Below are 25,856 nucleotides of genomic sequence, written 5' to 3'. Positions count from 1 at the left end.
TTGGGCTCGGTGCTTCCAGCTAGGGGCTGGGGGCATTAACACAAGGATTGTCCTTGGCAATAAAGGATCTACGTGTCTCCAATCAGGGCACCATTCCCCCGGCTTCAGGTGAGCCGTAGGCTACCGGTAGTTCAGCCTCAGGAAGCCCTAAGGTATATGCGGATTTTCTACTGCAGTGGGATGGGGGTAGCGGTACCCCTAATGCCCACATTGTCTGTGAGTGAGCTGTACTGGGAATTCGCCATTTTTTGGATGTAGTTCTCTCCGTTACACGACCTTCTCAAAGGGAAGGAGTTTGTCGTACCCTTTACTGAGACCACCCGGGCCATGCCCTGTGGCAACCCTGGAATACGGTGGAGCTGGTATTTCAGATCTGTCCTGCCAGGAGTCCACAAAGGAGTTCCAGAATCAAGACTCAGGTTTGAGTTCGGGTTGTTGTAACTACAGCCTTTGCCTTATTTACAACAAGCATCGGGGAGAAGGTCTGAGGCCAGTTGGGCATTGAGAAGATACGAGAAGTGCACCTGTTTTCCCAACCGCTGAGGAAAGCTGTGCCTGGGCTACAGATTGGAGCCCCTGGGCAGCTGCGTGGTGTGGGCAGGGGCACGGCAGGCAGATCTACAGAGCCTCGGGCTCTGGAGAAGCCAGAGTCCTGGGCCAGCAGCAAACCCCAAGGGGTTGTACAAACATTTTTTATTTTCTACATGTGCAGAGATGTGAAAAAAGGTAGGAAATATTCTATACACATGAAGGAACTTCTCTTTTACAGTTGCTGATGTTAGGAAACAGACGAACATCTCATTTTTAAGAGGAAGGATGAAGACCAGAGCACGCTGTTAAGCCCCCACTTCCCAGTTCTCTGGGCATTCCGGGTAAGCCTCCAGGGGCAAGCCTAGCTCACCTTGATGAGGTTCTCCAGGACAGACCTGCAGATGGCCTTTTTGTCTGTGTTGCCGAGCTCTCTCTTCTTGACCAGCACTCGATACCGGTTGAAGAAGTCATGGTAAGCCCACCTGGAGGGAAAGCAGGTGCATCAGGTACGTGTCCTGCCTCTCAGCCACACAAGGGCCTCCGGCCGTCACAGACCGTGCCCGCCCCATGGGGTCACAACTCCTGGCACAAAGCTGTTCTCAGAGCAAAAAACATTCCAGGGCCTTGTCTTCCTCCAGTCCCTCTGAGAATTTCAGTGTGTGGCTGAATTACACGATCACAAGTGGAAGAGAGAAAGGGAGGCTTCTGCAGATCGCTCTGGAAGGACTGACTGGAGGCAGAACAACTTAGAGGGCTTCTGCCCACGCAGACGCAGGGGCGCTCCACTACCCTGCTGGAGGAGGAAATTGCCAGGAAGGCAGCCTGGTTTTTAAATGTTGGTTTTGTCTTACGACATTAATATTTCTCATTGAAAACTTCAAAAAGTGCAGAAAAGTAAACATTAGCTGATAAAAAGCGATATTCTAACCCTAAGCAACAACGCTGTTCACACAGTCTGGCATACCTTAGAAGGAACCCTTTTTCTCCCCAAAGTTATTTCCCTTAGGAGTCCCCATTCATTAGAGAAATATGAACCTGCTGTTAAGGAAATGTTCAGCAACTCACATCAAGAAATAAATAAAAATTGAAGAGCTCTTCTAGTCCCACTACCTTTCATTAAGTGTGCTCTGGTAGGTTCTGGAAGGGAATCTTCCAGAAGGCCTTAGGTCTGTCCCTTGGCCTCTGAGGAGAATTCTACTTAAACAAATGCAAGCTTTTCAATGAGTGAACTATTTCTAGTTCTAGAAAGGGGTCCAGCCCCTTTCCCTTCATACAGATGTTCACGCTCTCTCTCCTGGCTCCTGACCTGGGGTCGGGGGAGGCTCACAACCGCCTCAGGTCAGCGCACATTCTATTCCCGCACTATGCTGCTCTATGGAGCCTCAGCTCCCAATCCAGACCCCTGTGACGGGGAAGCCGGCTCTCCAGCCCTCCCCTCACCCCGTTCTGCGTCCTCAGCAGAGGTGCCCCATCAGCCCCCGCTCACCCCTTTGGAAGCACCAGGAGGTACGGCACACAGCCTGTCCCCAGGCACACGTGCGGTCCTCGTCGCCCTTTAAAAACCCGTGAGATGCTGCTTCAAGGTTGTGCATCTACCACTTACCATCACCTGGGGCCTCGCAGAGTGATGGTCTCTCATTTTAAAGTACTAACTGGGAGTAAATGGATTGAACCCCTTCTCCCGGAGCACATTTGCCTTTATGGGGGGGGGGGGTCCTCTAGAAATTTCATCCAAAAAACTAAGCACTGGGGAATATTAGATAGTCCTGGTGGGGGGGTACACCACATGCCCGGGAGGCTGGTTCTTCCAGACTGCCTCTCCTTGCGCTCCACAGCCACCCACCAGTGTGGGCCTCGGGTCCCCCTTCCCTCCCAGGCTGTTCTCAGTGCCCTGCCCAGACTGGGCTCCTGCCTCTCCGCCACCTCGGTGACCACTTCCCTTGGTTTGGTGGAAATTTCTAACCTAGCGATGGGTGTCAGAGCGGGGAGCATAAGAGCAAGTGACAAAAAGCATTCCCACTTTTTTCCACAGTGTAAGATGGTTGTTTAGAAGTTATGCTTTCTTTTCTAACCAGCTTTACCGAGATAACTCACATACCATAAAATTGACTTTTAATCTGGAAAACAGACTTTCTATATCTCTAAAGTCATGCAACCATACCGAGTACTGCATTCCAGAATATTCTCATAATCCCCCACCAAGCTCCCAAGCCCCAATATCAGCCACTCCCCATTCTCCCCTCAGACCCTGGGGACCACTCATATCCTTCGTTTCTATGCTTCTTACCTTTTAATTAATCCTGTCACATAGGTAATGGCAGCCTCTATTCTGCTCAGAGCTGACTGGGCATTACATGGCCCCGCTCCCAGGCTCCCCGTGATGTGCTCAGGCACCTTCAGGAGGAGGGTAGAGAAGCGCTGGGAGCCCCCAAGGCCTCTGTTTCAATGGCCTGGGAAAGAGTCCCTTTACCCACTGTGCTCCTGTGGCTTCCTGCCCCTCCAGTTGTGGGGAGACTATGAACCAAACCCACTGAATTCCCGACCATCTCTAATAGGCGGCTTTAGGAAATGGAAACGTTGAAGGTTATCTGCCCAGCTGAAGGCTGCTTCCATTATTCCAGTCATGTGCGAAAAATGTCAAGAAAACTCCTGAGGTTGGACCGTCTTAATTTTGGAGACTTGGGAGCAGAGCGAGAGGTGATAAGCCACATATCAGATGTGCGTTCTGTTTTTAAGGCACGGGAAGGCTACCGGGTTTCTCCAGAGCTCTTTCTGCCCCAACCCCCAAGCCTTAAACACAGGCCATTCTCTCCACTGATACTTCCACATCGGGTAAGATGCAAACAGAATGCCGGACACTGATAAAGGGCTTTGCAGGGTCCAAGCCTTCTCGGTCCTCACGCCCAGCCGTCCACCAGTGGCTCCACCAAGCCACTGTTCCCACCCGCACAGGGAGGCGTGGGCTCTCCCCCGAAGGCCGCTCAGCACTTTCTGGGTGACTTTCCGAGGGCACCTCCCCTCCCTGCAATAGTTATTTGTGTACTTGTCTTATTTCTCCCAACGAGTTTGCAATTTCTCTGGGGGAAATAATCAGAGCATCATTTAGCTGGGCTAAAAACCTTAAATGGTTCTAATTTGAAGACTTCTTACTGCTGACAGTTCCAGAACTCAGGGAGGTTATGGGCTCAAGGAAACAAGACAGTAGGGAGATGCGACGGCACACATCCAGGGGGGTCCAGAACAAGCTTGGGGTACAGAAGCACGGAGGCCTCCTCCGACACGGCCCAGCCCTGTGACCTCAGGCAAGCCTTGGACTCGTCTCATGTGGAGCTCTCCGAAATGGAAAGACCACCCCCAACCTCACGAAGTACCTCCTGCATGGTGGGGGCTGAGGAGTTCATGCATGTGGAGTGCTTAGAAAGCTCCTCCCCCACCCCCATCCTAGTGACCCTCCCTTCCTGCCTGATCCCCGCCCCTTTGCTTACAAAGGCTTCACTCCTCCTGGGTAGTACTGAGGCAGGAAGGCAGCCGCAGAAGCCAAGCCGCCATCCGCAGCGGGGACCAGGGCGGGCTCTCCCTCTGGAACCACCCAAGGAGCACACGGTCGGCATGGAGTGTCCTTCAGCTGAGGGCCCAGAATCAAATGGGGATTCTCTTTTCTGTGGGCCTCTGTGCAATGAGAGAGAAAGGCCTTGCAGGAAAGGCCCCATCACTTGTGAAGAAAAACCTCCCAAGTGAAGCTAATCAGAGTTTGTGATTGTTTTTCAAAAAAACTGAATTTCTTCACAGAACTTCCTGATTTGGTAGGGATGTCTGGATGGAGATTTTTTGTGGCCACGTAAAAATTGGGGAAGACCCCTCTATAGGACCACAACGTGTCCAGGATTCCCCCTGAAAAAATCCACGACCACAAATCTCTCCCTCCCGGAGCATTTTAATGATTCCCGTTTCCCTGTGGGATACAGAGCTTTATGCCTTCTCTAAAAACTAGCTTTAGTACATGTGTTAGCTTCTCTGCTCGACTCTAGCCTCCTCTGGCCGGGCTAGGAGATATTTTTAAACTTCTCAGCACCTAACACGGTTTCTTCCTACATAGTTACTTACATTTTAAAAGAATGGGTGTTTTCCTGACCAATAAAGAGGTTGGAATCCCAATGTTAGACCTTTTCATTCTACTAGTGTTTCTCAAAAAAGACACTATTGGCTTTGGGGGAGGACGATTCTTTTGTGCTCCAACGGACAAAGAGCCTCTTCAGACCATTCCTTACCACACCATTCCTTGGGATATGTAAACCTGTTTGCAAATATCTGTAGTATGTTTCCTATAGAACATAGTTCTAGTCCGAAAACCACCATCTTGAGACCAACGAACCATGCCTGCCATCCTCCTCCATAGTCGAAGTCCGCTGCTTCTGTTCGTGCTTTCCATCCTCCTCAGGTGGCCCTGGACAGGTCCTCTCCCACTTACACTATGGCTGTGTGATTCTCACTGGCCTGGACAGGTCTTTTAAGCCAGTCCAAGCCTGGCTGCTCCTCCATTCCGTATCACATTAACAGTGGGAGAAGAGGTCCCATTCTTAGTCTGTTACAGGCCCCAGCTGTGGCCTCAGCCCTGGGCTACATGGAGTCCCAGCGGCCCCAGGGACAGAATGCACTCAGCGCCACTCTCCCTGGATTTGGACTCCCAGGCAAGGGGCTTGGCCGAATGTCCTGGGCTTCAGTGCCATGTTTCCTGTGGAAACAAGGCCTGCATGACCCCGGCCAGCTAGGGAGATGTGCCCATCTGGCAGAGTAGTCACAGCTGGGTGTGGGGTAAAAGCCCAGGGCCTAGGATCGCTCCTGGTAAGAATGGGGAGATCAGAGGCAGAGAGGCAAGGTCGGAAAGGTGCTTCCTTACAATAAGCTCCTCAGGCTCGAGACAGCATGTGGTGAGCACAGCTGCTGTGAGTGTGGAGCAAACACAGTAGGGTGATGTTCCAGTCGACTAAGTTGCTATCTAGAGCCCCATAATGGATGTAACCATCTGCATGTAGGAACATTCTAGAGAACATGCCTCCCTGAGCGGTCCTCAGTCGATGGCTGTGAACAGATGGAGAACAAAGTGATCGCACTGTGTACTTCCCTTCTCTTGAATAGATTCCCTCATGCAGGATTGGCTGGAAAAACAAACTCTAAGAGCCCCCAGGAAGAACCCTTCAGGATGGCAGGTCAGATTATCACGAGGAGGAAAACGGTGAGCATGTTTGCAATCTATCCAATAAGCAACTAGTATCTCGAAAATATAAAAAACTCCTATAGCATCAAAGGGACAAATAACCTGGTTAAAAAAATGGACCAAAAAAAAAAAAAAAACTGAATACATTTCTTCAAAGAGGATATACAAATAGCCAACAAGCCCACAAAAAGATGCACAACATCATTAATCATCCAGGAAATACAACCAAAATCAAAATGGGATACCACTTGACACCCTCTAGAAGGGCTCTAATGAAACAGACAGACAATAACAAATGTTGGCAAGAATGTATAGAAACAGGAAACCACATCCATTGCTGGTGGAAACAAAATGGTGCAACCATGGGAGGAACTGTCTGGCAGGTCCTCAAAAGGGTAAAGAGAGTCACCATGCCAGCCAGCATTCCCACTCCCAGATACATCATCAAGAGAAAGAAAAATACATGTTCACACAAAAATACACACATGGATCTTCAGAACAGCATGATTCATACCTGCCCCAAAGCAGAAATAACCCAAATGTCCATCGATTGATGGATAAAACCCTGTGTATCCTCGCAACAGGATGGTATTAGGCAACATAAAAAAATGAAGTTCTGGTACGTGTTAAAACTGGGATAACACAAAAAGCCACTTATCATAGGCTTCCACTGGTTTGAAATGTCCAGAGTAGACAAATTTATAGAAAGAGAAAGTCCGTGGTTGCCAGGGCTGGGAGAAGAGGGAAAGAGGCCGTGACCACTAACAGGAACAGGGTTTCTCTCCCGGGTGATAAAACACTATGCAATTGGTAGTCATGGTTGCACGATGCTGGGAACACAATGAAAACCACTCTAGGATTGCCTACTTTAAAAGAATATTTTTATCGTACATAAATTATATCTCATTTTTTAAAAGTCAGTGTGATGAGCAAATGAGATTTGGGGAGGGCCTTTGTAAGGCAGTGCATGGAACCTGGACTCATCCCCGATCCTGCGGAGGGGTTCCCAGCGCAAACGCGGCAGGGTGTGTGCCCACCATTCACATCACTGCTGATTAGCCTCTACTTGCCTTCCCTGCTGTCCCCACGTACGTCCTGGGAAACACAGCCTCAGAGTCAGAGGTGGCCCCGGTCTGAAGGTCGCTAAGCTTTGCTACCGAGGGAGGGAAACCTAATTCTTCCCCACTGGCTCGGAACTGGAACCGAGTTACAAAGTGAGGAGCAGAAATCCTCCGTGTTGGCACTGCCCAGAGACAGCCACGGGGCTGCAGCTGACCCTCGGCCCACAGTCTCCTCCAATGGAGAGTTGCAAGGCAGGGCGCGTGTGCAAGTCAGCTGCCTGGTGGCTGTGACGAGCAGCCCCGCCAAGGACCCCGGGGCAGACTCCAGCCCGAGGGAGAGCGCACCGCCCTCGGGCACAAGAGCCACAATGAAGGGCTGTGAGATCGCACGGCAAGCACGATTTTGCTCCAAAGTAAGCTCTGCGTTACTGGCTTGGTGGGGTTTTTAACAACAAGGCAAGTGACGATGGGTCTTTAGTCCTGACTAAATGGGCAGGTGGACCGAGCAACTTCTCCAGACTCCACCCTCCTTCTACGGTCCTGTGTTTTGTCTACGTGGTGGCCGAGGGATGGAGGCTGGCAAGTGATAAGTTTTTTCGGACTGTGCTGTTGAGTTTTTCTGAGGTAAAGAGGAGAGCACGGAAGATTTAAGCATCTAGTTTTTACATATAAACCTTGCATACTCAAGTCGTCCTCCTACAACATGTGTGTTGTGGTTAAATGGAGTTTGCTTCACAAATCCTCTGGGACACAAAGCTGCGTTGAACACACCCCCCGGTCCCCCACCCCCCACAGGAGACGGAGCATGGCACAGGCACAGAACACAGGGCAGGGGTGCAGCCGGGAGCCGGGTGATGGTGACAGTCACGGTGGCCCAGCGGCTCTTCCCAGACACCGCATTCAGCACGGTGCTTTCTGTGTGTGCTAACGACCATATTTCTTAGCCACTGCAGCGCATTTCAAATGGAATGATACATTTTCATTTTCAATCAGACTCACAGAGAGCCACAATTCTTAGGCAGATAAAAATAGACAAGCATAGAGCCTGACAGTGGGACAAGGGTTCTCCAGAGAGCTGCCACTGGCCAGCCAATCTGTGTGCGTCCTCCCGGGCTGGCCGTGCTTGGGGGGCACTAGGCACGTGTTCGCTTCAGAATGGGGCTAAGTGTCCTGCGCCTAGGGCATCAGAGACTGGATGCAGAAACTTGGCCTGAAATCTCGGCTGCAAAGGGCTGGCCTCTGCATGGGTTCCCGGGGAAGCAGCCTCCAGACATTTCATCGTGAGTCCCTAGGATCCCGGGCCATGCATTCTTCCTCTTTGCCATCTTCTTCCCTGGAAAGAGTTGGCATGTGCCCTTTGGCCACTTAAGTTGAAGAAATGTAGAAAAATGTTCTGAGTGGTGGTCCCTCCTCCTCAAAGAAGCCACTCAAGTTTCGTTGGGCAATAGCTCTGCAAAATCGTGTTACTTAACAAGCTAAATCAAGTGAAATCACGTTGCTGTCTGGAGTCCTAGCACCATGGAGGCGAATTCTTTCTGAGATGAGCCCCCAGCCTGCTCAGGCCCATAAGGGCTCCCACAGGTCTCCTAAAGTCAGGCTAACAAAATGGGTGCTCGGCTCTACATTCTGAGGTTACGCTTTTGTTAGCTTCAAAAGCTAACACCTTGATGGGTACAGAGTAGCTGTACCACCTTGTCTGGTTTATCCCCAGATACAGCAGACACCCCAGCCTCCGGGACAGAGCAGTAAGGGAGAGGTTCAAGCGGTGAGCTCCCTCCAAATGGTTACTGTGACTGGCAGGTGCAATGGGTCACAAGATCATGGGCGAGGTAGCTCTGCTCCCAGCCCTCTCCCCACTGCTCAGCTTTCAAAGAAAGACCACCCTAGGTGTGTGGCTCTAGGAGAGGGGACTCGCATCAAAATGAAACAATATGGAGGATTCAGCTCTACCACAACACCAACAAAAGTGCCATAAAACTGTGCCGCCTCTTTCCAAAAGAGAACACTTCAAATGGCCATTTGGGGAGGGAATCCTCCCTCTGAGGCCTCGGCAAAATCTGCTAAGACAGCAGAGGTAAGGCAGCACTCTGGACCCAAGCCCAAATGTGTAAATCATAGCATTAGGTAACATTTTCTGTGGATCGGAAAATACCAGGTTTTTTTTTTCCTTCCCTCCCTACACTCGCCACAATACTTGCAATTATGAAAACAAAAGGTCTAGATGCCCTTGTGATTAGGTGCTAGAAAGAGGGGTGAATCGATCAGGGCGGCAGAAGGACACTCATCGGCTGCCCCACAGGACATTGAGTCTGCGGACGCGTCAGCGTTGCCGGCGGTGACGGAGTCAGGTGGAACGCACGGCAGGAAAGGCCATTTCCCATGTAGGTCTAAGGACCTGGAGGCAGTGTGCTCTCTCGGCAGCCAAGGCAGAGGAGGTCTGAATGAGGACACAAGCCAGTCTGGCCCGCTAAAACTAGGAGACGGAACAGGAAGAACGAATGACGACGGACGGGCAGAGAAGGTCTCTTCCCAGATCGTCCCTTCTGCGCCTGCACGTGGAGCTGCTTCCAAGCTGGTGGAATCCGCCCACTGCCTCCCCGTCCACCCAAAGCCGCCTCCCCCGCTTCGAGGTCCATCTCAAACCTCACCTCCCCCAGGAAGCCACATTTCCTTCCAGACTTGGCCTAATTCTATGCTGCTCTGTTTTAGGTTTTTATCCCTTGTCCTGGACTGTGAACTCCTGATAGGCTGAGGTCATGACTTAGATCCTGGATTCCCTCCCGGCCATCGGCACAGAGCCAGAAGCTCCACAGGGAAGGAGTGGAGCAGATGGCCGGGTTAACAGGAGAGGAGACATGGAGGCAAGAATACTTTCTCATTCTATAGCAGCTCAGGGAACACCATGGGAGTGAAGTCCTGTCCCCCTTCCTCTTCCTCCGACAGAGGATTCTGTACCACAGCAACAAACTGGCAGGAACGTGGGTAGGACGTGCGGTCATTGATTTCACAGCGAGGCTGTAAGCAAGTTGGGTGGGTGAGTCCGAGATGACAGAGAGGCCCAGGGACCCTTCCCAGAAGCACAGTCTAGAGCTCATTGCATCAGACCCCGGCTCATGGCTTTTGCTTGATGGCCTCCAAGACAAGAGGTTCACACCCTCTGCAAAGCACTTGTCTTTCAAACAACTTATTGTGTTCAAAGTTCTCAATAAACAGGGGCTCCTTACATCCCGGGATGGAGTCCCAGGGTCTCAGCTGCCCTAGAATAGCTCATTTTCCCAGGCTTCCCTCCTTTCCTCTCCCCTGCCGTGGCATGGTCCCAATGTTCAGGCCTCCTGCCTGCCACGCCCCCCAGCAGCATCAGTTAGAGTGAGAGACAGAGAGGAGCACCTGGGCTCCTCCGCTCACCCGGAGTCTCTGTGCTGCGCAGCACAGTTATGGCTGCGAGGACCCATGATCCCCAAGGTTCTTGCACAAGGACCCTCAATAGCTGAACGTGGGACATCTTAGTAATTCTTAGACCAACCTTTTCAATTCCTTTGAGAACTCTGGAAAGCACTTTTGAGGTGACCAGACACAACAGGTTTTCACAAAAATAAAGCTAAACATTTATGGTAAAGGCCTGTTTAACCCCATAACTGTATCCATAAGGATGCAGTTTCTTGCTTGTATCTAAGTGAGTGATAAACACATTATTGAATGGTTAAGTGCCTAGCATGGAGTGGGGGACTTTAGAAGCCTTACTTCACTATGACCACCTGTGATGGAAGTATTCAGTGATAAGGGAACCCAGGCTTGGAGATGGACTCGTTTGAGGTCGCCCAGCCAAGGAGACTGAAGCTCTCTGCACAAGCCACGCCAGACTCCAAAGGCCAAGGGTTCAACCACAGGCTCCTCCGGTTCTGGCCCAGGCCTCGCACCATTGGGCAGTCTGCGCCTCCATGTACCGGCCGGAGCCGGCAGGGTGCAGTCTTACTCCAAGCCTCAGGTCTGGGAGCAGGCAGAAAAGCCTACCCTTGCTCTTCACCCCCCTGATCCCTGTGTGGATGGCGCCTCTCACCAATGCGAGCAGTCAGGTGCTCGGCAACAAGCACACAGCTGGGCAGAGGAAGGGGGGTTCTAAGGCCTCACTCCACCAGAGTGACCTTGAGCAGTTCACTTCCTTCCGTGGGCCTCATCAGCAAAGGCGTGTTTCACACCCTGACGCACCCATGTCTATATATAAAGCTGAAGGGAGGTCGCGCCCCGATGCCTTTTCCCACCGCAAACTGCCGTCTTCAAGGTTCCGTGCTGGGTCATTTCACTACATAAACAAAATGCCGCTCATGACCCGTTACGGTCATTTCCTGACCCACTGACGGCTGCAAAGCGGTTCTGAGCACCAGCGGACTGAAGATGGTAGACTAAAGACCCTTTTGTGGGGAGGCCAACAGATAGGTGAGCCAGAGCAGGAGTAGAGCCTGGCTGCCTGGGGAGCACGCTTTATAAAGCAGCAGCCAGGCAGCTCCCGAAGGCCCTTGCCACACTTGTAAGTTGTATGAACCACATCTGATCTGAGCGCTGTGTCTGGAGCAGCCACAGAGGGTTGATCCGATTGGCTAGACCACAGTGCCTCGAACTCCAGACAGACCTGCTGCGCCCATGGCCTGAACCCATCCCCTCAGTCAAAACACTGGTGCTGGGCCCCGCAGGGCAGACAAAGAGAAGGCAGGCAGAGCCCTCGCCCGGCAAGGGCAAGCAGGGCTCACCTCCTTCATGGAGCCGTCGGCGGTCTGTGGTCAGACCCGAGGGTGGGAAAAGGAGATGGAGCCCAGGACACTCCCTGTCTTTCTTCTAAGGGGGGAGAGACATGGTTCAAAGCAAACTGAAGAGTCTTCCTCTGGGGCCAGAGCGCACTGTTGGGAAGGATGCTCCAACCTGCTGGGTGTCGGAAAGCTGCCTGGAGGTTCCAGATCAGTGGTAGATCTTGTACCCTTCAGTTCAAATGCAAACTCCTAATTCCATCACTGAATCCCTTCCCAGGTCTAGCATTTGGGAGCTGTTGATGGTTACGTTGTTTCGCGGTCACTACCTGCTGCTAGGAAGGCATTCCTCCACTGCAGTGGCCAAGCTCCCGCTGGAGATGGCAGGGAGGCCGGAGGGAGGCCTGGCCCACTCGTCTGCCTCCCCGCTTCCGGCTCCCTCCACCTCCTGGCACACACAGGGCTTCCAAGGACAGGGGCTGCTACATTGGCTCTGCTCAGCTCAGCTCCAGCTCACGGCAGAAGACTAGATCAGCCTGTGAGATGCTCGTACGCGGTATGACCTCACGAAAGCTCGCAGGTCGCCATCCACACCTCCCTCCTACTGCAGGCAAGCCTCTAGAAAGGATCCAGGACTGACATGGCTTCAACAGGCTGTAGGTAGCTTGAGGACTCATCTGCAGTGCAAGTTAGATCTTGATAATGGTTTTTAAATTCAAGACTATACGTTCCAGGGCACTTGGGTGGCTCAGAGGGTTAAAGCCTCTGCTTTCAGCTCAGGTCATGATCCCAGGGTCCTGGGATCGAGCTCCACATCGGGCTCTCTGCTCAGCGGGGAGCCTGCTTCCACCTCTCTCTCTCTGCCTACTTGTGATCTCTGTCAAATGAATAAATAAAATCTTAAAAAAAAAAAAGACTATACGTTCCATCATGGATTTGATTCTATTTTAAAAGGTCTAGGGGTCCATTAACAAACGGACAGATAAACAAAAAGCTGTCTACATGTACAATGGGATAGTATTCAACCTCAGAAAGGAAGGAAATTCTGAGCCATGCTACATGGGGGAGCCTTAAAGACACCAGACTAGGTGAAAGAAGCTGGTCCCCACCACTGCAGGATTCCACACAGACGAGGGCTGCAGCGTCGTCAAAAACAGAGGCCAAGGAGAATGATGGCTGCCAGCCACTGGAGGGGGAAGGAATCGGGGATTTAGTGTTTAATGCGCACAGAGTTTCAGTCTTGCAAGATGAAAAGAGTTCTGGAGATGGGTGCACAAATACGAACATACTTACCACCAAACGGTGCACTTCAAAATGGTTCTGACAGGGAATACGTGTATTTAAAAAAAAAAAAAAAAGTAAAGGGCACAAGGTGCGAGTAAAGGAGAAATCCCCTTTGCAGCTCTAGCTGGCTCCTTGCCCAGACCGGTGCCAATCTGAAATGGGAAAAGCTTCCCCAGAGGATGCCGCCGTGGACTTCCAGGCTTCTCAGGCCAAAAGGACGTTCTCCCCTCTGTCAGCATCCTGCGTGGGCCCTCACGCAGGATGGGTCTCTGGCTGACAGCGTGTAAACAGGTTCCCTGGGGAGCCAGGCTCGGGTTGCCCCAGGAGGGCGTTACCTGGACGGGTAGCCGGCCGCGCTGATTCGGATGGTCTCCAGCACCCCGCACGCCCGGAGCTGCTGCACTGCTCTCTTTGGGTCAAAGCTGCAAACACAGTAAGACAAGCTGTGAGTGGCCGTGCTGGCAAAGAAATGGAACTGGAGAGGGACAGACGACTTCTTCCTGTGCAGAGACACAGACCATCATGCACCTTGAGCACAAGGTCGGGGGCCAAGCACTGACTAAAAGGCAATGACTGGCAGGCGCGCGAGCCGTATCAGCACCCCGGTCCTGTGCGCATTTGTGTTTTCAGCTGGGATACGTCATCGTCTTTGTGGCGTGACTGAATTCTGACTAGCTTCCAAGCCCCAAGCCTCCTCCCCAGGGTATTCCCTTACTATCTGCACTGATGGGGGTATCTGTGCTCAAAGGCCAAATCACATACACTCGCCACCATGCTGCTGGCCGCCACCAGCAGCATGTGGCTCAGGAGTCAGACATGGTCTGGGTTTGAACCAGGACATGGTCACTCACCGGCTGTGTGGGTCACCTGGGGAAGGCAACGCCACCTCCTCAGGCCTTAGCACCCTCATCTATAAAATAGGGTAATAGTAGAACCCCTTTTTTAGGGTTAGTGCCAAGATGAAACCTAATGGCCCGGGAAAGCAGCTAGCCCAGCAGCAAGGACATCAGCACATGTGCAGGGTCAGCTGCTGTCACAACAGCTGCCCGTTAAGACTCCAAGACCGATCATCCGGTCTTCAGGGACACGAGCCACATCTTCAGCACCTCCTGTCCCCTCAACTGCTTAGCCCTGAAAACCCAGGATGTCCGCCAACATGTACATCAGGTAGCGCACCGTACAGTCAGCAGTCAGATATGGTCTAGACTGAGTCCCCCCACCCTGGGAGAGAAGTGTACAGAAGCTCACAAACCCATAGGTGAGAACCACGGTCCCAGGGCGGTGAGAAGCCGGGGGAGAGCAGCCGGGGTGGCCACGGCAATCGGGGTGGGGGGCTTCATGGGGAAAGAACTCAGTTGAACTAGAGTTAATCTCCATACTTTGCTAAGACCACTGCCCCACTCGGAGAAAGGGTGGAAAGTAAGTGTTCCCTTTCTTTCTGGCTGCTCCTGAGCTCCGTTCCAGCCCAGGGCTATGCGTCTTGTGCTCCTTCCTCTCTGGGAAGTGGGTGGCAGGCGGGGTGGAGGCTCAGATCCCGGGATTCTGGGATCCCACTCGCTGGCTGCAGCACACACCTCAGGCAGCCTGTGGACCCCGTGGAGAGAGATGAGCAGCTTTATTTCCAGGACACCAGGGGGCACCCATGCCTGCTGCCTCGCTAACAACCCTAGGAGTCTTCCCAGCAGCTGGCCCCTCAGGATTCCGCAGGATGGGTCAGGGTTGGAGCCTGCCACGCTAAAACCACAGCTCTCCACGGGAGACTTATCCTGCCCTCCCGCCTCTCTGCAGGAGCTGATCGGCTCCTAGTGCCAGCTGCCCTCCTATGCCAAGGACCCAGCAGTCCCTTGAGGCAGATGCACTAGGCCAGTGGGCACCTTCCAGGTGACTGGAGACCACAAGCTGACCTTGAGTCAGGACTCCTCTGCGTTCCAGGTCAGTCCGGGGGCTCAGTGTCCCGGGAGACACCCACACCCTCCTCCAGGCCTGTGCCCCCTCGGCCTTCTGCTACCCCCAAACCTGCCCAAGTCCTGCTACTTTGGATACCCAACTCCTCCAGGAAGTCTTCCTGATTACTCTGGTCCCAAGGCGCCCACAGCTCTCGAGTAAGGGACAACTGAGCACTGAAGTCTGCACAGTCCTGAGCAAGCCAGTTACTTTAGGGGAGTTCATTTCATGTTTTCAGGTAGGCAGAAAGCTCCTCAGCAGAAGGTCTTCCAGGATGAAAGAAAATCAAAGGAGCATGCATGGGGAGCCTCCATGGTCCCCTCTGCACTAATTCTGAGGCGTCACGGGGACGCAGCACTGCTCTGGGGTCCCAGAAAAACTGTAACGCATGTGCAGTGGTACTGAGGAGTTTGAGAACACAGGGCATAAAGGATGCTTTTGACCCGGAATGACCCGAGACAGCCTTCGGGATGCAGGCTCGGCTGCTCTCGTCTTGAAGGCGGCCAGCTGGGCCCCGAGTTCGGAACGCACGGTGGATGTGCTCATGCTTTGGGGAGGGTTTTCCGTGGGCTGCCGACCTCTCCCCCGAGGCTCTCTGCACCTGTGCTCTCCAGGTCTGAGTCAATCTGCTGTGTGTGCCGGGGACGGGCAGCGTGCTTGGCAAGGCTCTGTGACCCCTCGTCCTTCGTGGGCTGCGGTCCCACCCGCGGTCCTCCCCATTCCCCTGCTACACGCGTGCTTTCCTCCTGAGTTGGCCGCATTCTCTTCCGCGCGGGATGGGGGAAGAGAGCAAGGGCAAAGCAGAAAACTGTATGGCCGCTAACAGCCTACACCGCTGTGGGCAACGCATCCTCTCTCTGGAGCTCCCTTTCCTCATTCATTCAACAGAGGCTGAGAGTATCTGCCCAACCAGAATTCACTGGTTGGTCGTAAGGACTAAGTGGTCGCAAAGAAGAATACTATTAGGAAGAAGTAAGCAGGCGCTCCGCCGAGAAGCTCTCGCCACCCTCTTCCCTGTTCACAGCCCCTGGGGGACGTGTAAAGCCAGCCAGCCTCCTGTATTTTAATCTTATCCCTTCAACGGTAAAGAAAGCTGTCACCAGCGTGTCTCTATCAGCCTCCCCGTGCATGTTACCAGGCGAATCGGAGTGGAAAACCAGCTCCTCCTCGCTAATAAATTTTGGAGGCCCACAGTGAGGACCAGTCACACTTAATTCTGGACTGAAAAGTCACCAAAGATCTACAGGGACCGCTGAAACACAGGAGTGCACTTTCTCCTCCAGTCACTGTGCAGACTCAGCAGAGCCCGGAGCCGAGAGCCCGGCCCCCTCGGAAGTCCCGCGCCGCTTCCCTGATTTTCGCACAGGCTGCCGGCTCCCGTCCCTCTTCAGCACCCCTCTGCGGCGTGCTGCAGTCACATGCGAAGACCCCGTGACTCTCAGGGTTGTCCGCGTCTGAGCTCAGGGATCCGTCCAGTTCCTCCAACTAGCGAACCCAGGCAGGTCACACTCCCCCAGGCCATCTCCTCCCCGGACACTTAAGCACCCCGACCCCAGCAGGCTTCTCTGCTCCTACAGCACTCCCACGTACCCATGGTCGGTCCCTTCTATGCTGCTGTCCATGACTAGTGACCGGCAATACCTTAAGGATGAGGGACATTTCTGTCATTCCACGTGTCCTCACCCAGTGTCCAGGGAACAGTGGGTATGATGGATGTTTTTGGAATAAAGAAAGAAGCAGAGGGAAAAAGACTTTTCTACAAGGAATGCTATCAAAGCATGTAGTGTGGGACAGTGGTCCTCCACAGGGGGTGCAATTGCGTCCTCCAAGAAACACGTGGCAATCACAGAGCACTTCTGGTTGTCACAGTGATGGGGATGCTACCAGCACACTACAGTGGACAGGACAACCCTCACAGTAGCATATTACCTGGCCCACAATGTCAAGGATGTGAAGGTCGCGAAAACAGTTATAGGGGATCAAGGGGAGGCATACAGAACTTTCTTTCTGGAATAATCATATACATATATATATATATATTTGTAATAAAATATTTTAAATAATGTTATATATTTTACTCATCAAAATTTTTGTGCCTCTCACAAATAATCTACACCATCTCTTTGATTTCTTTCATCAGATGACCTGCTTGAGCTACAGTTAGCAGATGAAGAAAGGAGGCCAGCGGTACAGGGCTAGCTCGTGGAACAGCCCAACAACTGGGAGTAGAGCTCAAGCTAGAATCCAGGTGCTCTCACCTCGTTCACTATTCTCCCCACTTTATTACAGAGATTTTGGTCCTGAAGGCAAAGGAAGGTCTTAGAAACGTGGGCCATTAGGACTAGACAGGCATTCTGAAAGCCTCCAGCATCTCTTTTCATCTGGGACGGGAGCTCCAGGAGAGAATCCGGCAGGTGGCAGGCACCAGGCTCTGAGGAACGAACTGCTCGAGTCGCAGCTGGCACCCAGCCCTTGACTCTCCTCTCCAGGGCCCCGGCATGCTGCCCCTGCCCTTCACACATAATCCAAGTCTTTCACGCACGCTGCCCTTCTAATAGCCTCTCTTCTTCTGGAGTCAGCTGGTAAACAGATGTCACACAGGGGGAATTCCTAACCACTTCTTGGAAATTGGGAGGAAAGGAAAAGAGTCAACAATCAGCAGGCTTCAAAGAAGGCTGACTCGGTGTTGTCTTCCTGACCTTTTCCAGCACAAGGCCCATCTGAGTGCGGGTCAAGCTTTATCAAATAAGAGGAATGGCCAAAGGGAGTTCGGATATTCACTCTGACAGAGTTGCCAAAAGAATTTATTTCCCAGAAAGACGTTATGCTAGGACCAAAAAAGGAAGTCAGAATGCTGGGAATAAAGGGTTTTAAAAATTTAGAAATATATCTCCTCTGACCAGAAGATATAGCCTGTGTGCTGGCTCAGGGCGGTTGGAATAATGGGGTTACAGAGGGAAGTAAGAGACTGTTCTAAAGACTTAGGGCAGTATTCCAGGCAAGTAACAGAGTCTCAAACAAGGTGACAGAGGAAGAGAAAAGGGAGACCAAAATAAGACCTTTCCAAGCAGACTCCATGAGACTTTGACAATAACTCGACATTGGGGAGTAAGGACGAGGGAAGAATCAAGGCTTATGCCATCCAATATGGTAGCCATCAGCCAACTACAAGTATGTGAATATAATTAGAATGACAATTCAGTTCCCCAGTCATAGTGGCCACATTCCAAAGCCCACAATAGCCGCACTTGACTTGTGGTTACCGCGCTAGACAATGCAGGTTATAGAACAGTCCCATCCAACACAGAAAGTTCTATTGGATAGCACTGGTTCAGAGCGACTCTCAGGCATGGTCAGTAACGAGCTGTCAGGAAGTGGTTATGCCATTTACTACATAAGAGACCAAAGACAGAGGAACCATTTTCGGGGGGGGGGGTGGGTAGGGACAAGGAGTCTGATTACGGACATTGCTGAATGTAACTCAACCAATGAAAATGCTGGAGGCATTCAGAAACTCCAGAATCTGGCAGAAACTGGAGATGAACAAAGACACTGAAGAGTCACTGCCATACAGACTTGGGTGGGGTCAACCATGTGGGCATGGACGGAGTTGGAAGATGATATCCAAGATAGAGGTAGAAGCAGAATCAGACTAGAGGAGTGGGGTAGGGGAAGATGAGTGGGTATGAATAAACCCGGAAGCTCAATGGTAGAGGGGATTTGAGACACAGGACCATCTTCATGTCTCCTCACTCAACACATCGTCTGAGGCCAAGTGTCCCCAGTGGAAGACGTCTTCTCTGACCACTCCAGCTATCCTGCCACCTCTGAATTGAGACCCAGGTACACCTACATTTCATGACACACTTTTATGTGGTTCTCTGATTCAGGTGTGCATACTCCTCAACACCACTGTAAACCCCATGGGACGAGGGAACTGTACCCTCTCATCCTCTTGAATCCTTCTAGACAGCAGACAGGCAGAACCTGGTAAATGTCTGTTGGCTTGTATTCAGCAAGTAAACCATCTGTGAGGTGTGAGATTATTCGTCCTGTTACAGACCTCCCCCCACCACACACACACCTCAAGGCTGTCCTCAGTCTCTTCCACCTGAACTTGTAAGGAAACATGAAGAGACCAGGCTTGATCAGCCTAACCCCGGCCGAGAGGCAGCTGGCCAACGCCCATGGAAGCACTTACTGGAAGGGGAGCTTCTCGTCATTCGGCTTGATGCAGCGCACGTAGTGTGGCGTCGTGGCATTCAGGGTCTCCATGAGCAGATGCAGGGAGGTGCGGAACTGGAGAGACAAGAGTCAGCACCCGGTTATTTTTCTCTAACATGCTGCAGATGTGTAATTAACCAAGAAACTCCTGCAGACTGGTGGGTTGCTGATACGGTTATTGTCGTTATGGATCCAGAAGGACAAGACAAAACACAGAGACCCGGGGTCAGATTCCACCTGACCCTCCTGCCTGCCTTGCTGTAGGTCCAGAATTAAGGCCCTCCCATGTCCTGCCATTAGGGCTGTTCAAACTCAATGTGGGGAGCCCAGTGGCTAACACATCTGACTTAGCACGGTAGATCAAATGAAATAAAAGGGGGGGGGGTCAGTGCTGGGAAATAGGACAGAAGTTATCACAGTGACTGGAGGCTGACAATTGGTAAACCAGAGGTCTGGGAGCCCCAATATCCAGTGCCTGGGCATCCTGGAAGTTGGGACAGTAATGTGAAATGTCCAGAAGAGGCAAGTCCAATACAATGGAAAGGTTAGTGGCTTGGTAGGTCTCAGCAGGCACTCCCTTCTCTTGGGAGAGACACTGGACATAGACTCCCACAAAGACGCACAGAAGGGGCCTCAATTTTCCAAGTCCCCAGGCTTCTTTAACTCAACCTGTAGATTCTAGGACCCTCTTGTTTCTTCTACCAGGTGCCTATGATCCTACCAGGGGAACGAAATGCACTGGGGCTATACTCATCCCCTTTCTCTTTCTGGTCAGTTCTCTCTAGAGACGGTTTCCAGTGTCCTCCTTCAAAGAGCACATATGGGCTGAGCTGGGGGCTGAGGCTGCTCTGGCCCCCTCTGACCCTGCAGCCGGCCTTCAACTACAGAGAAGCTGGCCTGGCCACACACATCCTGACCCAGTGTCCCGCCAGAGGCTGACCTGGTGGCCCACGGTTTTCTTGTGCTCCTTATTGGATGCTTTCAGGGGGGGTCTGGCGGAGCGAATGTTGATCTTTGAAGACGAGCCCTTCCCAGATGTAGTAGCAGCGGGAATGGAGTCCTTGTCATCATGAAACAAGTCAGCCACTAGTGGAAACTAGAAACAAACACAGGAAGAACACTGAACTCAAGATCTCTTGGACTTTCCAAATAGCTTTCTGGTCCATACCCAAGATAGCTAAAAACAAACATCCATACTCAGACTTGCGCACCAAAGTCCATAACCACATTATTGACAGCAGCCACAAAGTGGGAATAACACAAGTATCAATCAGCAGATAAATGGACAGAATATGGCCGGCCCGTACCGTGGAATACTGCTCAGTGACCTAGAGGAATAAAGTACACAATGCCCCACAGCATGGATGGGATGAATCCTGGAGATATATCAAGTGAAAGAACCCAGACACAGAAGACCATGTTGTGCATGATTCCATTCACATGAAATGTCCGGGGAACAGAAAGGAGTTCAGCGGGAGCCAGGCGCTAGGGGAGAAGAAAGTGGAACGACTGCTAACAAGTATAGAGTCTCTTTGGAGTTATGCACGTTTTCTAGAATTTAGAATTTCTCCTCTCTGGTCATTCCAAGGGGCCCATCTCTCAAGGTCCAGCCCTGCCTCCTCCATGGACTTTCCCTGGTCTTCCCCTCATGTCTCCATCATGCACTCAGGTACCAGCAAAGGTCTGTGCTGGGCCCTGAGCCCCATGCTTGCTGAGCCTACATATGGCCTCCTAGCCTCCCCCTCGATAGAGGAGGAGGAAGGCCTGGGTAAGAATTAAAGGAGAACATCCACGTAAGCATGTAGTAGTGTGCGCGGCACATCACAGACACTTCAATATTGCCCAGTTCTATGATCTTTGCTGGGGGGATATACGTGAAAAATCTGTCCACACAGTAGAAATGTTGAGCTACAGAGAAGACTCAGAATCATAGAACTTTAGAGCTGGAATATAAAGCATAAAGATCACCTCTTCAAGGGGCAGGTGAGGAAAGAGGAACTCAGGGAGCAGGGACCCTCCAGAATTCTGTTTCTATCTCCATTCCTCCCAGCACTGGCAACGGTGACCAGTATCAGCTCACCAGGGGCTGCTGACTAGTGACTGAGCCAGGGCCTGAACCCCAGCCTCCAATGTCCAGGTCAGAGCCTGTTTTAATAGACAATGGTCTGGTCATTTACACCAGCAGTATGAAGAAACTGGAAATGCACTGGGTTTAAGATACGCTCTCTGAGGCATCTGTTTATCCCACCCATCAGCTCATCATATGGGTTACAAAGCAGTTAAACAACTCTGTATGTGCACACACGGGCATACACGGAGTCAACACACGCTCTGGAAAGTTCCATTCGCACTCTGCACTTTTCGTTGATCACAAACACAGCGGTCATCAGAAGCTCCCAACTTCCATTTTTAAATTTTTTAAAAATTTTTAATAAACATATAATGTATTATTAGCCCCAGGGGTACAGGTCTGTGAATCGCCAGGTTTATACACTTCACAGCACTCACCATAGCACATACCCTCCCCAATGTCCAAAACCACACCACCCTCTCCTGTCCCCCTTCCCCCACCCCCCTCAGTTTGTGATGTGACATTAAGAGTCTCTTATGGTTTATCTCTCTCCCGATCCCATCTGATTTCATTTATTCTTTTCCTATCCCCCAAACCCTCATGTTGCATCTCCATTTCCTCATATCAGGGAGATCATATGATAGCTGTCTTTCTCTGATTGGCTTATTTCATTAAGCATAATACCCTCTAGTTCCATCCACGTCATCGCAAATGGCAAGATTTCATTTCTTTTGGTGGCTGCATAGTATTCCATTGTAGATATATACCACATCTTCTTGATCCATTCATCTGCTGATGGACATCTAGGTTCTTTCCATAGTTTGGCTATTGTGAACATTGCTGCTATAAACATTTGGGTGCACGTGCCCCTTCGAATCACGACGTTTGTATCTTTAGGGTAAATACCCAGTAGTGCGATTGTTGGGTCGTAGGATAGCTCTATTGTTCAACTTTTTGAGGAACCTCCATGCTGTTTTCTAGAGTGGTTGCACCAGCTTGCATTCCCACCAACAGTGTAGGAGGAGGGTTCCCCTTTCTCTGCATCCTCGCCAGCATCTGTCATTTCCTGACTTGTTAATTTTAGCCATTCTGTCTGATGTGAAGTAGTAGCTCTTTGTGGATTTGATTTGTATTTCCCTGATGCTGAGTGATGTGGAGCACTTTTTCATGTGTCTGTTGGCCATCTGGATGTCTTCTTTGCAGAAATGTCTGTTCATGTCCTCTGCCCATTTCTTGATTGGATTATTTGTTCTTTGGGTATTGAGTTTGCTAAGCTCTTTATAGGTTTTGGATACTAGCCCTTTATCTGATATGTCATTTACAAATATCTTCTCCCATTCTGTCAGTTGTCTTTTGGTTTTGTTAAGTATTTCTTTTGCTGTGCAAAAGCTTTTGGTCTTGATAAAGCCCAATAGTTCATTTTTGCCCTTGCTTCCCTTGCCTTTGGCGATGTTCCTAGGAAAAAGTTGCTGCGGCTGAGGTCAAAGAGGTTGCTGCCTGTGCTCTCCTCAAGGATTTCGATGGATTCCTTTCTCACATTGAGGTCCTTCATCCATTTTGAGTCTATTTTCATGTGTGGTGTAAGGAAATGGTCCAATTTCATTTTTCTGCATGTGGGTGTTCAATTTTCCCAACACTTTTTTTTTTTTTTTTTTTTAATGCAGTGATCTACATGTAAATAAAGGTGGTGGTGGTTCTTTAACTCCATGGTCTGGGTTTGAAGTTCAGTCTAAAAGCACAGACTAATGACTGTAAGGCCAAGGATCGCCTCGGATAAGCAGCTCAAGCCCACCCTCACTGCTGGCTCCTCGGGGCTGACATTGGCTGGTGACACCACGAAAGCACTAGGAAAATCTACCATATTCCTGAGTAAGACACGCCCCCAAAATCCCTGTTGGAGGCCCTGGTCATCAGCCTGTGGCTTGGGAGGTCACCCAATGAGGTTAAAGACGTCTCCTAGAGGCAAGTGCCAATAGGTGACGATTCGGTTCCTATTTCAGCATTTTGGAAACCAATCAACAACTTCTGTCCACACATGGTATTTCAAAATCATAAATGTTGTCCTTCTCTGGGGGGAAGTAATGTGGCTGTCAGAGGAATAAAGACGACTCAGAGAGGATTTTAAAAATCTATGGCTAAAATGGGCATGTGCCAACATTATAAAAATGATACATTTATCAACTCATCATTTCCATGTACTTTCAAAGAACAGGAAGTAAATATTAGGTCCCTGAATGTCAAGCAACTAGATGGACTTGGTTGCTCATTTACTCAACAACACTTAACTGACTGCCACACATCCCACAGAGAAATACTGTGCTCGGAGCTGGGGACATAAATATGAGCAAAAACAAACAGAGCCTCTTAGGTATCATGGAGTTTATGATCTAGCATGGAAGGTGAACTCTCACCAGTTAACCCCATAATGAAAAGCCAAATGACAAAAGATAATTTCCTCAAGGAAATAAACAGATGCACATGACTGAATGAGGACCCTGGGGTAGCAATCAGGAAAGACTTCTCTTAGGAAGGGATGTTTGAGCTGGTGGGTCATTGGAAGGGGGGCAGTTAGGAAAGCACGTTAGCAAGTATCTGCATCTTCAGGGAGCTAATTTGAAAGCACTACAGCTTTGGTACACACCCTGAGGGGGAAGCATGAAAGCCCAGCTTGTGCAAAATCCTCTTTATCGTAAAGGCAATGTGAAGCCATTAAAGGTGTTTTCGGTGTGCCTGTGTGTGCAGGGCAGGCAGGGGGTGGTTTAAATAATAGCAGCTAACATTTATGGAGCACTTAGAATGCACCAAGTGTAAAATTCATTCAGTTCTCCCAAAGACCACTTGGTAGGCCATCCCCTTTTACAGATGGGGAAACAGAGGCTCAGAGCCCTAGATCACAGAGCTGGTCAGCAGCAAAGCGAAGATTTGCACCCAGACAGCCTGGTCCCACAGCCCACGCAATGGAGGGTCACAGAAGGGAGCAACGACCAGGGATCTTTCAGGGAAGATCGCGCCAGGAGCAGCACGACTGAGCAAAGTCCGCCGCACAGGAAGCTCTGGGATACAGCAGTATAGAGAAGAGCCCTCAACCTAACAGGTCTCTGGAAGGTACGGTGCTACGGGGCCCACACTGAGCGAGGGTCATGAGACATTTTAGATCCAACTCTTGCCACTGAATTAGCTGTGTGGCCCGTGGCAACCTCCTAACCTTACTAGATTTAAAATTTCTCATCTGTAAAAATGAGGGAATTGAATAAGAGGATTCCTTTAAGTTTGATCTGGACTCCTGCATTTTCTCCTATCTGTAATCGCTCCCTGTTCGTAGATGCCCTCCCTTCAACACACAGCTAGGTTCAAGTTCCTTCCATGCGGGACCACCTCCTGGTCTAGCCGGATCTCCCTGTGCCACGTCCCCCGCCTCCCCACTCCGGCCATCTCAGGCAAGGCGTCCGCGGACACCACCTGGATCAACCCTTCCCGACCCCTCCCCAACACAACATGCCATGTTCTGCCCCCACACTGCCTAAACCCGCCCTGAGAGTGCCTTCTGGGGACCAACCCTACTTGCCGGATCCAGTGGCTGCAAGTGGTCCAGATTCACTCGCGGTCCAACTCCTGGTTGCTGAAGGACCCAAGTCCCTCCTCAGAGGCCCTCCTCCCCGACCGGGCAGCTCGGCTTCCCTTCCCTCCCACAGCTCTTTCCCGGCCGCTCCCCCGGGCCCATCTTCCTGCCCATCTCCCCGCAGTGCTGCTGTCTCCCAGGACAGCATCTTCGCCATGGATCTTTTCTAACCCTTCTTCCCTGCACCGTCTCCTTCACACCTGTGGCTTCCACTACCCCCTTCAAGCCGGATCCTCTAGTCTTGCTGTTCTTCCATAACCAATGATCTGCTCCGTGCCTTCCTCCCTGTGTGAGTTCCACTGGAATCTCCAAATCTGACACGGCCTACACAGCTCTCACCTCCCAGCTGCCCAAATTTGTATTAGAGAGGCTGCCAACACCCTACTTCTTATCCCTATATCCCCAGGTTCTGCCCACGGTCAAGTTCCAGGAGTCCTGAATCACCAGAACGCCGCTGTCCCAGCTCAGGCCTTCCCGAACTCTCCCAGACCACTGCGTGTACTTAGAACCTGAGGGTCCAACTCCAGACACACCTTCATCCCAATGTAGCCTACGCACCAGCCAGAGTCTTCTCCAAACACAAACTTATCCAGCCACTCCTTGTGTAAAGAAAGACTCGTGGATCCTCCCGGTGTGGGGCAGAGAGCCACCATCACAAATAGTGAGTGAGAACACGGGGAGCGGCAGAAACAGGAGTGAGTGGGAGGCAGGGAGAGACGGGCCGGGCACAGGAGGGACGGGGGACTGATGGCGGAGGCGCACGAGAAGGGTCAAGTGCCCAGACTGCAGCTGAGAAACTCCCCCAGGGGAAGAACCAGAGGCTCAAGGCAGGTTCGCATTTTAAAGACCATGATTCATCCAGTCTGTGGTGTCTAAACACAATGCTGACTAAATTGTAATTCACTTACTTTCTAAAATGGATTTCTAAGACATCTGAGTCAAGGGTAAAAGTTACACATGCATGATGATACTGTTTCGGGAGTCTAATTTACAGAAATTAGTGGTGGCTTCTTCTTTGAAAAATCTATTAACTTCTAAGGTCAAGAGAATGTATTAAAGCCACACACGGAACTTTGAAATCAGGTTCAACTGTAAGACGACTTTTAAATGGAAGCCCCTTTCTCTTGCTTCCATCACACATTCCTCCCCGGGCCCCACGCTAGAATGT

At 51.1% G+C, this 25,856-nt stretch overlaps 1 protein-coding gene across 3 annotated transcripts in view; it reads right to left on the bottom strand.

Moving 5' to 3' along the window:
* MYO5B (myosin VB) overlaps positions 1 to 25,856 on the bottom strand; it is a 342,993-nt gene that overhangs the window by 71,776 nt on the left and 245,361 nt on the right. For all 3 annotated transcript variants that reach the window (XM_082699234.1, XM_082699233.1, XM_082699232.1), the window contains exons 15-18: positions 19,939 to 20,094; positions 18,976 to 19,073; positions 13,166 to 13,252; positions 902 to 1,013 (exon numbers count right to left, since the gene is read on the bottom strand). In XM_082699234.1, the coding sequence (XP_082555360.1) occupies positions 902 to 1,013; positions 13,166 to 13,252; positions 18,976 to 19,073; positions 19,939 to 20,094 (453 nt within the window). The remainder of the gene's footprint in view (positions 1 to 901; positions 1,014 to 13,165; positions 13,253 to 18,975; positions 19,074 to 19,938; positions 20,095 to 25,856) is intronic.

Source organism: Mustela nivalis (genome assembly GCF_964662115.1).
Source record: "Mustela nivalis genome assembly, chromosome: 14".
NCBI classification, from domain to species: domain Eukaryota; kingdom Metazoa; phylum Chordata; class Mammalia; order Carnivora; family Mustelidae; genus Mustela; species Mustela nivalis.
Note: the sequence above shows the minus strand (reverse complement) of the source record. Positions and strands in the feature narration are given on the sequence as shown.